We start from the raw sequence: 14,794 nt of genomic DNA on the forward strand, positions 1-14,794 counted from the left end.
TTTTATGTAACCAGGCCAAGCCCACTTGAGCTGCTGTACCGCTCTTATGATTTGAAGCTTTCGTGAGTGCAGGAATCCATACTCTTTGGTTCTTTCGGTAAAGTCACGTAGGTCAGAAAATAAAATAAATCACGACGTTTCGTGCGAAAAGCGTCCGCTCTTGTTTTCAGAAGCGACCTGCCCACACAACAAAGGTGGGCTTTGTCAACGTGTGGAAATGACTTATCGGTCAAAGGCTCTAAACGCGTGCTGATGTTCACTTTTAAATGTGGAGTTGCATCCGGAGGAAAATCCACGCCACCACGGAGAGAGAGGGAGACACGCAAACTCGGTTATGTTGATTTGATCCTCAATTATTTGGTGGAGTGAGGAACCATTGAAAACTTTTGGTTTAGCCATGTTTGTTTGTGGTAGTACAGAGTTAGACTGATACCTTTAATGTAAGTTGTCTTATGGTTGTTATTGTTTGACTTTCATCCCACTAGGATTTTTGCACACAGCGTTGAAATACGGTGTTTTTTCTGCTGTTTTTTCCTGGATTTTTCTGTTGCGTGTAGTCACTTTAAGATGGTTTTTGTTTATGTTTTTGTTTGTTGCAGTTGCCCCCGAGTCAAGAGCCGCATGGCTCACGGGGTTATCTATATATAAAAGGGAAATTTGTGAATGTGTGTCTGTTCGAAATGTTTAGCATACGTTCCGACATGCAACAAACTTTAAATTTGGCATGTGGGTAGCTTCCAGATTGTATACAATGCAAAAAGTATAAAAATTTACTTTTGCATTTGGGGGGGGGGGCGCAATAATGGATATATTTTGCACAGCAAGTGAACGGTGACCTCACGTCTGTGATTTCACCCGCATGCGGCAGCGTCTGCTGACGTCACGCACCCCCCACCCTCCGCGTAGGCCGTGGATTCTTTCAAGACAAGAATCCAAGTCTCGGGCGAATCCATGAAGTAAAGCTAAGACCTAACAAATGAAACTGAAACATTAATACTGAGCAGATGAAGGTGTGTGGCCAGGCATGGTTCTGGACACGCCACCACCTGTTTAACACGGCAGTGTGTGGCAGTGTCAAGTTTGTGTTTGCAGTAAAGTCTATTAACTCTAATGAACACGGAGGTTATATGAAAATAATGGTTTCTTTTTTGTTTTCATCTGGAACTCTTTATGATAATGGAAGCAGTCAGGAAGTTGACACAGCACACATGCAGCTGACGTTAGATCTGTTCATCCCAGCATTCAAGGAAATCTGAGCCTGGCTTCACACCTCTAAGTTGCGATTGAACATGAATTTATGCATAACACAAGTAGTATTATTTTCAACACCCTTTGCTATGTCAGCTGAATTTAGCTCTGATAAATATTCATTTCGTAGCCAGACAGCCAAAATTGTGTGCTTGGAGTTTTGGGTTAACATTGATTTTGAAGATACGAGGGCTTCCAGGAGTGTGTATGACCATTTGCCCTCTGATAGTGCGCCATAACAGCCCGTGTGATGAATTTGGGAAACTTTTTAACTCTATCATGAATATATGAATACGTATAGACGTGTTAGTCACGTGTGACTGTTTTTATATACTCTTTGGTTCTTTCGGTAAAGTCACGTAGGTTGAAATAAAAGACGTAATATTTTTTTAAACACGCTTTTTTGAAATGTACTAGTAATGGAAGAACTCCACGACTCCAGGGATTGGCCCCGAGGCTTGCCGTAACATAAGCGACCGTGCTCAATTATAGCCAACGTCAGTTTACCGTGGACAATTAGGCCCAAGCCGAGACATAACATGTAAAAAAGATTGTTTCAAAAAATATTTTTAATGATAGAATATAGTATTGTCATCAGTATGGCATAAGTATACCAAGTTTGCAGTCGATACCACATTGGAAATTGGGTTAAAATGGAGTTACAAGATTTGAAGGATACAACAACGACAACAATGACAACAACAACAGACAGAGTGAGTTAAATGAAAGCGTGTATTAAAATAAATCACAGCAGACATCTCGGCTATCGCGATTTTCACCCGAAGACGAACGCTTGTGTTGCGTTCGAAACGTCGTGATTTCATTTTATTTATACCTACGTGACTTTACCGAAAGAACCAAAGAGTATGGATTCCTGCAGTCATGAAAGCTTCAAATCAAGATTGTGTACATATATATGCATATATTCATTCCTCTGTGCCTCGATACTGACGTGTAGATGGTATTTTCTGTCTGCAGCTGTCGCTTCCTCTGCAGAATTGGTCTGATGGAGCACAGGCAGTCAGCGCGGCTCGGTACGGCAAGGCAACAATGGGACCAGGGTGCATACAGCACGGATCGGACTGGAAGTTTGACACAGCACCAAAAAAAACACACGGGAGAGAAACCCTTCAACTGCACTCTGTGTGAGATGGCGTTTGCAGATTCATCTACTCTTCAAAGACACCAGATAAAACACACGGGAGATAAGCCCTTCAAGTGCACTCTGTGTGAGATGGCGTTTGCAGATTCATCAACTCTTCAAAGACACCAGAGAACACACACGGGAGAGAAACCCTTCCAGTGCAGTGTGTGTGGGAAGTCATTTTCACATTCATCTATTCTTGGAACACACCAGAGAACACACACAGGAGAGAAACCCTTCAAGTGCAGTGTGTGTGGGAAGGCATTTTCACAGTCACACCATCTTGCACAACACCAGAGAACACACACAGGAGAGAAACCCTTCCAGTGCAGTGTGTGTGGGAAGGCATTTTCACAGTCATGTGATCTTGCAATACACCAGAGAACACACACAGGAGAGAAACCCTTCAAGTGCAGTGTGTGTGGGAAGGCATTTTCACATTCATCTGATCTTTCAACACACCGGAGAACACACACAGGAGAGAAACCCTTCAAGTGCAGTGTGTGTGGGAAGGCATTTTCACAGTCACACCATCTTGCACAACACCAGAGAACACACACAGGAGAGAAACCCTTCAAGTGCAGTGTGTGTGGAATGGCGTTTGCAGATCCATCAAATTGTCGAAAACATCAGAGAACACACACAGGAGAGAAACCCTTCAGGTGCACTCTGTGCGGGAAGGCGTTTGCACGGTCACAACGTCTTAAAGAACACCAGAGAACACAGAAGCATCAGAAGATCCACAAGGAGTGGACTCTGAAATCAGCTTGTGAAAGTCAAAGTGCCGTATGGAGCCCATCCCTCATGAAACATGTACCGGAAGAAAATCCCAGCTTGGGCACTTGTAAAGGTATCAAGGCGGAATTTGAAGAGGTGATTGTGAAATGTGAAGAGGTGACGGTGAAGAGCGAAGAAGTGAAGGTAAAATGTGAAGATGAAGATTCGACTCCAAAATGGGACCTTCACATCGATGGAGGCAACGTGAAGCAGGAGGGGAATTCTGACTGTGAGGCAGAGCGAGGCAACTCACAGCAGTTTGTGGAAGTGGAGGTGTGGGTGGACTTCCTAGGCAATACAAAGTCAAATGGAGACCCGTTAGATGTATAAGCTTGAGACGATGTCGCTCCCAATAGATGCACCTTTGTGACAGACCTTTAATGAAAATAATGTTAAGAAGAACATTTAAATCCTAGGTTCAACCTGCAGGGTAAGAGTGGCCAGTCTTGGTGGATCCGTGGGTTGGGTAGATATTTCGCCAGGAGCCTCAGTGATTCAAACTGAACCCTAATGGGAGCCTTCGTCTGGCTTTGTGAGCCTCAGTGATTCACACTAAAGCCTATGGGAGCCTTAGTCTGGATCTGTGAGCCTCAGTGATTAACACTGAAGCCTATGGGAGCCTTAGTCTGGCTCTGTGAGCCTCGGTGATTAACACTGAACCCTATAGGAGCCTTCGTCTGGCTCTGTGAGCCTCAGTGAATAACACTGAAGCCTATGGGAGCCTGAGTCTGGCCCTGTGAGCCTCAGTGATTAACACTGAAGCCCATGGGAGCCTGAGTCTGGCTTTGTGAGCCTCGGTAATTAACACTGAACGCGATGGATGGGAGCCAGTGACATGTGGTGAGGTCAGTGGCTGGGGAGGCACCGGGGGCGTGGCCTCACCGAGGGGGGGCGTGTCTGACACGCCCCCCCTCAGTGAGGCAGATGTGATAGCTGCCTCCCCTGGTGCTTTTTCATTGCAGTTTCATGACGAGACCAGCGAGCCTACGTATCTTTAAACACATACAGTAGAACCTCTGGTCACGAACGCTTCTGACCACGACCAAATTGGGTTCCGACCAAAAATTTGACAACGTTTTTGAATCTGGTCACGAACACATACTCGGGTGGCGATCAAATACGGTCGCGGCCGATTTCCCCTTCAGCGCCATTTTTTTTGTTGAATTACACAGCGTAACAGTTATGTATATATCTTTTGCTATATAAAATTCCTAGTAAAATATACATTTTGTGAGTGTAGTCGTACCCCTCCCCCCTCATTCAAGCCATTATTTAGAGAGCGAAAGCGCCGAGTACGTAAATCGCTAGCAAAAGAACCTGTTAATCTCTTCTCGCATCATTCATACGATGATGCGGTGAAGTAAATGTTCATACGATTTTACGGTGGATGCTTCCAAAAAAATACTGTACCCAAATATTACTTTTAACTTACTTTCAATAGAAACATGAATTTCTCAGAATCGACCGACTAATGTAGCAGACGAAACAGTAATCTTGTTGAACGATTCTAAACCTTGTCGCGGCAATGTTAGTTTTTTCTGTTCAAGGTTTTCTCAGTGTTTTGCAAAGTTTTTACATTTATTCTAGATTTGAAGCTTTCGTGACTGCAATGATTCATATTCTCAGGTTTTTTCGGTAAAGTCACGTAGGTAAAACATTAAAAGTAATGAAAGTAAAATAAAACAAAACAAAAATAAAAATAAAATTCACGACGTTTCGGAGGCAACACAAGTCTCCGTCATCAGGCGGGACCGTCACAGCCAGATTAGCTGCATCAAGGGTGCAGCTAATCTGGCTGCTAATCTGGCTGTGACGGTCCCGCCTGATGACGGAGACTTGTGTTGCCTCCGAAACGTCGTGAATTTTATTTTTATTTTTGTTTTGTTTTATTTTACTTTCATTACTTTTAATGTTTTACCTACGTGACTTTACCGAAAAAACCTGAGAATATTTTTACATTTAGTTTACTATTACACTGAATTTTATGGCATAATTAAAATGTTTGCTTAAAAATCTTTAAAAAACTATATGCAGTTCGTAGGAGTCTGGAACGGATTAATCGTATTTACATACAATCCAATGGGGAAATTAGGTTTGAGTCACGACCAAATCGGGTTGCGACCAAAGTTATGCAACGAATTATGGTCGTGACCAGAGGTTCTACTGTACTTGAACTAAGTTACCCGGACCATGGAAGGCGAGGACATGTAATGAAGGGGTCTACAAACATTCCATTGGTGACATGCTGAGATAGTAACAGGCACGCCCTTACTGCCTGCGTTCCATCCAGTGTCTGAGGGGTTGCGCAATCAGAGGGGAGGCTGAGCGCGTCGCTGCCTCACCTCTCGTCTCTCCCTGTACTTGCAGTGAAGCTCCGCAAATTTGGCGATTTTGACTATACATAAGTAATTAAGAAAAACACTTTTTCAAAACACGCTTTTATGAAATGTACTAGTAATGGCAGAACTCCACGACTCCAGGAAGTGGCCCCGAAGCTTGCCATAACTTAAGGGACAGTGGCCAATTACAGCCAAAGTCAGTTGACAATTAAACCCAAGCCGAAACATAACATTTAAAAAATAATGTTTTAAATGTTTATTTTTAATGATAGAATATAGTATTGTCATCAGTATGACACACCTATACGAATTTTGCATTCGATACGAAATTGGGAATACGGTTGAAATTGTGTAACAAGATTTTTGGATACAACACATACAGTAAGTTTAAATAAAAGCGTGTTAAAAGTTAAAAAAAAATCTATGTTTTGGATCTTTTTTATGATATAATATTGTGTTGTCATCAGTATGACGTTGCTATACCAAGTTTGCAGTCGTTAGCACATTGGGAAGTGTGTAAAATTTGAGTTACAAGATTTCGTTTTTGAGGATACAACAGACGAATTGAGTTAAATATAAGCGTGTAAAAATGATTGTAATCATCTTCTTGGTTCTTTCGGTAAAGTCACGTAGAAGGGAAATAATAAAAATAAAACAATCATTCTCACGACGTTTTGGTCACAACGCAAGCAGCCGTCCTCAGGTGACAGACCTGCTTGTGTTGTGGCCGAAACGTCGTGAAAATTATTTTATTTTATGTTTTATTATTTCCCTTCTACGTGACTTTACCGAAAGAACCAAGAAGATGAATCCCTGCAGTCACGAAAGCTTTAAATCGAAAATGATTGGAATCGTACAGAAATGACATAACACCCAATTTCAAAGCAGATGCGGTCCACCCTTCTGAAACGCCCTGTAATTTACGAGTTGTAAATAATTGTAACCAAACACAATAAACCAGACACGTGAATTTGTGAACTTTCACTGCAACTTGTGTAGAGACCTTTAATCTGTGTAATTGGCCACGTGTGTGTGTACATACAAAGACAAAGATCCCCCCCGGTATAGCCTTCACAGACTATTGGGGCAAGTGCTGTTAGCGGGTGGCGATGTTCGCACACCGCACCGGGTACGCATTTGAGGCTGAGTCGATGTAGGGGTGGCTCAGGACCGGTTAAATAAATGTTTTCTCCTACAACATCAGAGTGCAGCGCCACGTTAAATACGCACTACAATGACTAGTTTAAAGCGATTTGAAGCATGTTTTTTTTTGGGGGGGGGGGCAGAGGTTTGTGACGTCATATTTGAGGGGGGTCTGACTTTTTGTGAGGGGTCAAAAATCGGCCAAAATCGCGTGACGTCATTTATAGACGTCCCCTATACGCAAAACTTGAACTCTGACTCCCGTTCTCTGACGTCACCACTAAGCATTACCTCATCGGCGTGAAACTCCAGGGGGGGCGGTGCGCCTCGCTAGTGACGTCATGTCACCCCTGCTTGGTCACCGCCTATGTTCTGGTACAATCCTTATTTAGGCAAAGCTGCGCCCAGTGACTGGCGGCTCATTAACGCGAGGTAACGAGAAGCTACCGCTGAAATCTGAGGTGAGAGATTTTCATCGTGGTGGTGGTTGTGGTGGTGGTGGTTGTTGTTTACCCAGGTAGAGCCTCTCTCTCGTAGGGATGTCAATTGAGTCGCAGCGAGTATGGGAATCCATGTCAAGGTTGGGACATTACAACGTGGGGCCCAGCCACGCGGGGCCTCGCCTCCTGCCCTCGCCTGAAGGCCTTTGCTTAAATTCTCTCGCTTCAACTTGATCTGGAAGCTTTCGTGACAGCATCAGAAATACAATAAATGAAGATACAACCAATTTAATTAAGTTTTTTCATTTATTTTAGTTTTTTTCATAATATTTTTTTAATACAATTTTCTTTTCGTAAAAAAATTAAAAACAAAATGTATTTAGTTTCATTTATTTTTGTTGTTTTTTCATAATATTGAACTTTTAATAAAACATTTTTTTAAAATAAAAAATTAGAATTTCTTTTTTATTTAGTCGTTTCATTTTATTTTTTACCTACGTGACTTTACCGAAAGAAACAAAAATAATTATCTCGGTTGAACTTGATCTGGAGCTTTCGGTAAAGTCGCGTAGAAAGAAAACATTAATTAAGTAATAGCATACGACGTTTCCTTTGCGACACGAGCAATCACCATCAGGTACAAATGAATGAGAAAGCAAAGCTTGTAAACTTAGAACTATATTCTTTGGTTCTTTCGGTAGAGTTACGTAGGTATAAATTAAAATTAATTTAGAACTACAATGCAATACAACACAACACAGCGAGTCGGCTAACATTACAGTCAACACCCCACCTGGTTGATTAACGTTCTTCCAAAGATTGCTAAATTTGAGAGAACTAAACACAGACACGGAGACACACAGACACAATCAGAGAGAGATACAGACAAACAGAGAGACACATAAGCAGAGAGAGATGAGACCGAAAGACACACAGGCATTACAGAGAGATACACAGGAACACAGAGAGAGATAACACAGACACAGAGAGACAACACAGAGAGACACACATGGATACACAGAGAGAGATAACACAAAGACACAGAGACATTCACATAGGCACACAGAGAGAGACACAATGAGAGATAGACACACACATAGGCTCACAGAGAGATAACAAAGAGACAGAGACACACATAGACACACACACAAAGGCACACAGAGGGAGACACACACATAGGCACTCAGAGAGAGAGAGACAGATAGAGAGACACGCACAAATAGACAGAGAGAGAGACACACAGAGGCACACAGAGCGAGACATAGACATAGGCACACAGAGACACACACATAGGCACACACAGAAACAACACCTCAGTGTCGAGGCCTTAAATAGAGAGAGAGGGGGGCAGAGAGAGAGACGGGGGGGGGGGATAGAGAAATGAGCATGGCAATGAGAGATTTGGAGCTTTCGTGACTGCAGGAAATACTACAACACGAGGACACTTTCGGTTTTTATTTTATGTAACCAGGCCAAGCCCGCTTGAGCTGCTGTACCGCTCTTATGATTTGAAGCTTTCGTGAGTGCAGGAATCCATACTCTTTGGTTCTTTCGGTATAGTCACGTAGGTCAGAAAATAAAATAAATAACGACGTTTCGTGCGACAAGCGTCCGCTCTTGTTTTCAGAAGCGACCTGCCCACACAACAAAGGTGGGCTTTGTCAACGTGTGGAAATGACTATCGGTCAAAGGCTCTAAACGCGTGCTGATGTTCACTCTTAAATGTGGAGGGGCATCCGGAGGAAAATCCACGCCACCACGGAGAGAGAGGGAGACACGCAAACTCGGTTATGTTGATTTCATCCTCAATTATTTGGTGGAGTGAGGAAGCATTGAAAACGTTTTGGTTTAGCCATGTTTGTTTGTGGTAGTACAGAGTTAGCCTGATAACTTTAATCTAAATTGTCTTATGGTTGTTTTTGTTGACTTGCATCCCACTGGGATTTTTGCACACAGCGTTGAAATACGGTGTTTTTTCTACTGTTTTTAACTGAATTTTTCTGTTGCGTGTAGTCACTTTAAGATGTTTCTTGTTCATGTTTTGTTTGTTGCAGTTGCCCCCGAGTCAAGAGCCGCATGGCTCACCGGGTTATCTATATATAAAAGGGAAATTTGTGAATGTGTCTGTTCGAAATGTTTAGCATACGTTCCGACATGCAACAAACTTTAAATTTAGCATGTGGGTACCTTCCAGATTGTACACAATGCAAAAAGTATAAAAATTGACTTTTGCATTTGGGGGAGGGGGGGGCGCAATAATGGATATATTTTGCACGTCAAGTGAACGGTGACCTCACGTCTGTGATGTCACCCGCATGCGGCAGCGTCACGCAGTGTGCATGCTGACGTCACGCACCCCCCACCCTCCGCGTAGGCCGTGGATTCATTCAAGACAAGAATCCCAGTCTCGGGCTAAGCCAGGTAGTAAAGCTAGTACCTAATAAATGAAACTGAAACATTAATACTGAGCAGATGAAGGTGTGGGGCCAGGCATGGTTCTGGACACGCCACCACCTGTTTAACACGGCAGTGTGTGGCAGTGTCAAGTTTGTGTTTGAAGTAAAGTCTATTAACTATTGAACACGGAGGTTATATGAAAACAATGGTTTATGTTTTTTGTTTTCATCTGGAACTCTTTATGAGAATGGAAGCAGTCAGGAAGTTGACACAGCACACATACAGCTGACGTTAGATCTGTTCATCCCTACATTCAAGGAAATCTGAGCCTGGCTTCACACCTCTAAGTTGCGATTGAACATTAATTTATGCATAACACAAGTAGTATTATTTTCAACACCCTTTGCTATGTCACCTGAATTTAGCTATTATAAATATTCATTTTGTAGCCAGACAGCCGAAATTGTGTGCTTGGAGTTTTGGGTTAACATTGATTTTGAAGATTCGAGGGCTTCCAGGAATGACCATTTGCCCTCTCATAGTGTGCCATAACAGCCCGTGTGATGAATTTGGGAAACTTTTTTTTTATCATGAATATATAAAATATATGAATACGTATAGACGTGTTAGTCATGTGTGACTGTATTTATATTTATATTTACTCTTTGGTTCTTTCGGTAAAGTCACGTAGGTAGAAATAATAGAAGTAATATTTTTTTAAACACGCTTTTTTGAAATGTACTAGTAATGGAAGAACTCCACGACTCCAGGAAGTGTCCCCGAGGCTTGCCATAATGTAAGTGACCGTGGTCAATTACAGCCAACGTCAGTTTACCGTGGACAATTAGACCAAAGCCGAAACATAACATGTAAAAAAGATTGTTTAAAAAAAAAATGTAATGATAGAATATAGTATTGTCATCAGTATGGCATGAGTACAGTGAGGGAAAAAAGTATTTGATCTCCTGCTGATTTTGTGCGTTTGCCCACTGACAAAGAAATGATCAGTCTATAATTTTAATGATAGGTTTATTTGAACAGTGAGAGACAGAATAACAACAACAAAATCCAGAAAAACGCATGTCAAAAATGTTATAAATTGATTGGCATTTTAATGAGGGAAATAAGTATTTGACCCCTCTGCAAAACATGACTTAGTACTTGGTGGCAAAACCCTTGTTGGCAATCACAGAGGTCAGACGTTTCTTGTAGTTGGCCACCAGGTTTGCACACATCTCAGGAGGGATTTTTTCCCCAACCTCTTTGCAGATCTTCTCCAAGTCATTAAGGTTTCGAGGCTGTCGTTTGGCAACTCGAACCTTCAGCTCCTTCCACAGATTTTCTATGGGATTAAGGTCTGGAGACTGGTTAGGCAACTCTAGGACCTTAATGTGCTTCTTCTTGAGCCACTCCTTTGTTGCCTTGGCCGTGTGTTTTGGGTCATTGTCATGCTGGAATACCCATCCACGACCCATTTTCAATGCCCTGGCTGAGGGAAGGAGGTTCTCACCCAAGATTTGACGGTACATGGCCCCGTCCATCGTCCATTTGATGCGGTGAAGTTGTCCTGTCCCCTTAGCAGAAAACACCTCCAAAGCATAATGTTTCCACCTCCATGTTTGACGGTGGGGATGGTGTTGTTGGGGTCATAGGCAGCATTCCTCCTCCTCCAAACACGGCGATTGAGTTGATGCCAAAGAGCTCCATTTTGGTCTCATCTGATCACAACACTTTCACCCAGTTGTCCTCTGAATCATTCAGATGTTCATTGTCAAACTTCAGATGGGCATGTATATGTGCTTTTTTGAGCAGGGGAACCTTGCGGCCGCTACAAGATTTCAGTCCTTCACGGCGTAGTGTGTTACCAACTGTTTTCTTGGTGATTATGGTCCCAGCTGCCTTGAGATCATTGACAAGATCCTCCCGTGTAGTTCTGGTTTGATTCATCAACGTTCTCATGATCATTGCAACTCGACGAGGTGAGATCTTGCATGGAGCCCCAGGCCGAGGGAGATTGACAGTTCTTTTGTGTATCTTCCATTTGCAAATAATCGCACCAACTGTTGTCACCTTCTCACCAAGCTGCTTGGCGATGGTCTTGTAGCCAATTCCAGCCTTGTGTAGGTCTACAATCTTGTCCCTGACATCCTTGGAGAGCTCTTTGGTTTTGGCCATGGTGAAGAGTTTGGAAATATGATTGATTGCTTGCTTCTGTGAACAGGTGTTTTTTATACAGGTAACAAGCTGAGATTAGGAGCACTCCCTTTAAGAGTGTGCTCCTAATCTCAGCTGGTTACCTGTATAAAAGACACCTGGGAGCCAGAAATCTTTCTGATTGAGGGGGGGTCAAATACTTATTTCCCTCATTAAAATGCAAATCAATTTATAACATTTTTGACATGCATTTTTCTGGATTTTGTTGTTATTCTGTCTCTCACTGTTCAAATAAACCTACCATTAAAATTATAGACTGATCATTTCTTTGCCAGTGGGCAAACGTACAAAATCAGCAAGGGATCAAATACTTTTTTCCCTCACTGTATACCAAGTTTGCAGTCGATACCACATTGGGAAGTGGGTTAAAATGGAGTTGCAAGATTTGAGGATACAACAACGACAACAATGACAACAACAACAACAGACAGTGAGTTAAATGAAAGCGTGTATTAAAATAAATCACAGCAGACATCTCAGCTATCGCGATTTTCACCCGAAGACGAACGCTGGTGTTGCGTTCGAAACGTCGTCATTTATGTTATTTCTACCTACGTGACTTTACCGAAAGAACCATAGAGTATGGATTCCTGCAATCATGAAAGCTTCAAATCAAGATTGTGTACATATATATGCGTATATTCATTCCTCTGTGCCTCGATACTGACGTGTAGATGGTATTTTCTGTCTGCAGATGTCACTTCCTCTGACGCTTCCTCTGCAGAATTGGTCTGATGGAGGACAGGCAGTCAGCGCGGCTCGGTACGGCAAGGCAACAATGGGATCATCGTGCATACAGCACGGATCGGACTGAAAGTTTGACTCAGCACCAGAAAAAACACACGGGAGAAATGCCCTTCAAATGCACTTTGTGTGGAATGGCGTTTGCAGATCCATCAACTTTTCAAATACACCAGAGAACACACACAGGAGAGAAACCCTTCAAGTGCAGTGTTTGTGGGAAGGCATTTTTACAGTCACAACATCTTGCAAAACACCAGAGAACACACACAGGAGAGAAACCCTTCAAGTGCAGTGTGTGTGGGAAGGCATTTTTACAGTCACAACATCTCGCACAACACCAGAGAACACACACAGGAGAGAAACCCTTCAAGTGCAGTATGTGTGGGAAGGCATTTTCACAGTCATGTGATCTTGCAAAACACCAGAGAAGACACACAGGAGAGAAACCCTTCAAGTGCAGTGTGTGTGTGAAAGCATTTTCACAGTCATGTGATCTTACAAGACACCAGAGAACACACACAGGAGAGAAACCCTTCAAGTGCAGTGTGTGTGGGAAGGCATTTTTACTGTCACAACATCTTGCAAGACACCAGAGAACACACACAGGAGAGAAACCCTTCAAGTGCAGTGTGTGTGGGAAGGCATTTTCACAGTCGCCTAATCTTGCAAAACACCATAGAACACACACAGGAGAAAAACCCTTCAGGTGCACTCTGTGCGGAAAGGCGTTTGCACGTTCACAACGTCTTCAAGAACACCAGAGAACACAGAAGCATCAGAAGATCCTCAAGGAGTGGAGTCTGAAATCAGCTTGTGAAAGTCAAACTGCCGTAAGGAGCCCATCCCTCATGAAACAAGTACCGGGAGAAAATCTCAGCTTGGGCACTTTTAAAGGTATCAAGGCGGAATTTGAAGAGGTGATTGTGAAATGTGAAGAGGTGACGGTGAAGAGCGAAGAAGTGAAGGTAAAATGTGAAGATGAAGATTCGACTCCAAAATGGGACCTTCACATCGATGGAGGCAACGTGAAGCAGGAGGGGAATTCTGACTGTGAGGCAGAGCGAGGCAACTCACAGCAGTTTGTGGAAGTGGAGGTGTGGGTGGACTTCCTAGGCAATACAAAGTCAAATGGAGACCCGGTAGATGTGTAAGCTTGAGACGATGTCGCTCCCAATAGATGCACCTTTGTGACAGACCTTTAATGAAAATAATGTTAAGAAGAACATTGAAATCCTAGGTTCAACCTGCAGGGTAAGAGCGGCCAGTCTTGGTGGATCTGTTGGTTGGGTAGATATCTCACCAGGAGCCTCGGTGATTCACACTGAAGCCTATGGGAGCCTTAGTCTGGATCTGTGAGCCTCAGTGATTCACACTGAAGCCTATGGAAGCCTTAGTCTGGCTCTGAGCTTCAGTGATTTACACTGGACCCTATGGGAGCCTGAGTCTGGCTTTGTGAGCCTCGGTAATTAACACTGAACGCGATGGATGGGAGACAGTGACATGCGGTGAGGTCAGTGTCTGGGGAGATACCGGGGGTGTGGCCTCACCGAGGGGGGGGCGTGTCTGACACACCCCCCCCCAGGTGGGGCAGATGTGATAGCTGCCTCCCCTGGTGCTTTGTCATTGCAGTTTCATGACGAGACCAGCGAGCCTACGTATCTTTATACACATAGAGTAGAACCTCTGGTCACAAACGCTTCTGGCCACGGCCAAATTGGGTTCCATCCAAAACATTTACAACATTTTTGAATCTGGTCATGAACACATACTCGGTGGCGATCAAAAACGGCCGCGGCCGATTTCCCCCTTCCGCTCCATTTTTGTTGTTGAATTACACAAAGCGTAACAGTTTTGTATATAACTTTTGCTACATAAAATTCCTAGTAAGATATAAATTGTGTGAGTGTAGTCATACCCCTCCCCCCTCATTCAAGCCATAATTTAGAGAGCGAAAGCGCCGAGTACGTAAATCGCTAACATAAGAACCCGTTATTCTCTTCTCGCATCATTCATACGATGATGCGGTGAAGTTAACGTTCATACGATAATACGGTGAATGCTTCCAAAAACATTACTGTACCCAAATATTACTGTTAACTTACTTTCAATAGAAACATGAATTGCTCATACGAATATTCTCTCTCTCAGAATCGACTGACTGATGTAGCAGACGAAACAGTCATCTTGTTGAACGATTCTAAACCTTGACGCGGCAATGTTAGTTTTCTCTGTTCAAGGATTTCTCAGTGTTATGCAATGTTTTTACATTTAGTTTACTATTACACTGAATTCTATGGCATAATTAACTATTTTTGTGCTTAAAAATCTTTAAAAAACAATATTTATAT

The 14,794-nt window shown here is 42.9% G+C and overlaps 2 protein-coding genes across 9 annotated transcripts in view; both read left to right on the forward strand.

The window, feature by feature from the left end:
* Nucleotides 1-3,503, forward strand: part of LOC144953603 (uncharacterized) — a 30,160-nt gene extending 26,657 nt beyond the window's left edge. For 2 of the 5 annotated variants that reach the window (XM_078884170.1, XM_078884171.1), the window contains exons 2-3: nucleotides 907-956; nucleotides 2,227-3,503. In XM_078884170.1, the coding sequence (XP_078740296.1) occupies nucleotides 907-956; nucleotides 2,227-3,499 (1,323 nt within the window). In that variant the 3' untranslated portion in view covers nucleotides 3,500-3,503. Of the gene's footprint in view, nucleotides 1-906; nucleotides 1,011-2,226 lie in introns of those variants that run through there. The other 3 variants (XM_078884175.1, XM_078884174.1, XM_078884173.1) reach the window with 2 other exon arrangements.
* On the forward strand, nucleotides 2,333-13,833 carry LOC144953605 (uncharacterized). 4 transcript variants are annotated; one of them, XM_078884189.1, is made up of 3 exons: nucleotides 2,371-2,393; nucleotides 9,466-9,512; nucleotides 12,397-13,833. In XM_078884189.1, the coding sequence occupies exon 3, from the start codon at nucleotides 12,437-12,439 to the stop codon at nucleotides 13,595-13,597; it is 1,161 nt and encodes a 386-aa protein (XP_078740315.1). In that variant the 5' UTR covers nucleotides 2,371-2,393; nucleotides 9,466-9,512; nucleotides 12,397-12,436; the 3' UTR covers nucleotides 13,598-13,833. The 4 variants fall into 4 exon arrangements, with proteins under 4 accessions (XP_078740316.1, XP_078740315.1, XP_078740312.1 ...); XM_078884190.1 differs by lacking the exon at nucleotides 9,466-9,512 and having other exon boundaries at nucleotides 2,333-2,393; XM_078884186.1 differs by lacking the exons at nucleotides 2,371-2,393; nucleotides 9,466-9,512 and adding an exon at nucleotides 7,043-7,112.
* Nucleotides 13,834-14,794: the final 961 nt, after the last annotated feature.

This window comes from Lampetra fluviatilis, chromosome 79 (genome assembly GCF_964198595.1).
Source record: "Lampetra fluviatilis chromosome 79, kcLamFluv1.1, whole genome shotgun sequence".
Lineage (NCBI taxonomy): Eukaryota > Metazoa > Chordata > Hyperoartia > Petromyzontiformes > Petromyzontidae > Lampetra > Lampetra fluviatilis.

What these genes read in the sequence shown, in the direction of transcription:
- LOC144953605 (XM_078884190.1), top strand. Translation starts at nt 12,437, where the DNA reads ATGGAGGACAGGCAGTCAGCGCGGCTCGGTACGGCAAGGCAACAATGG.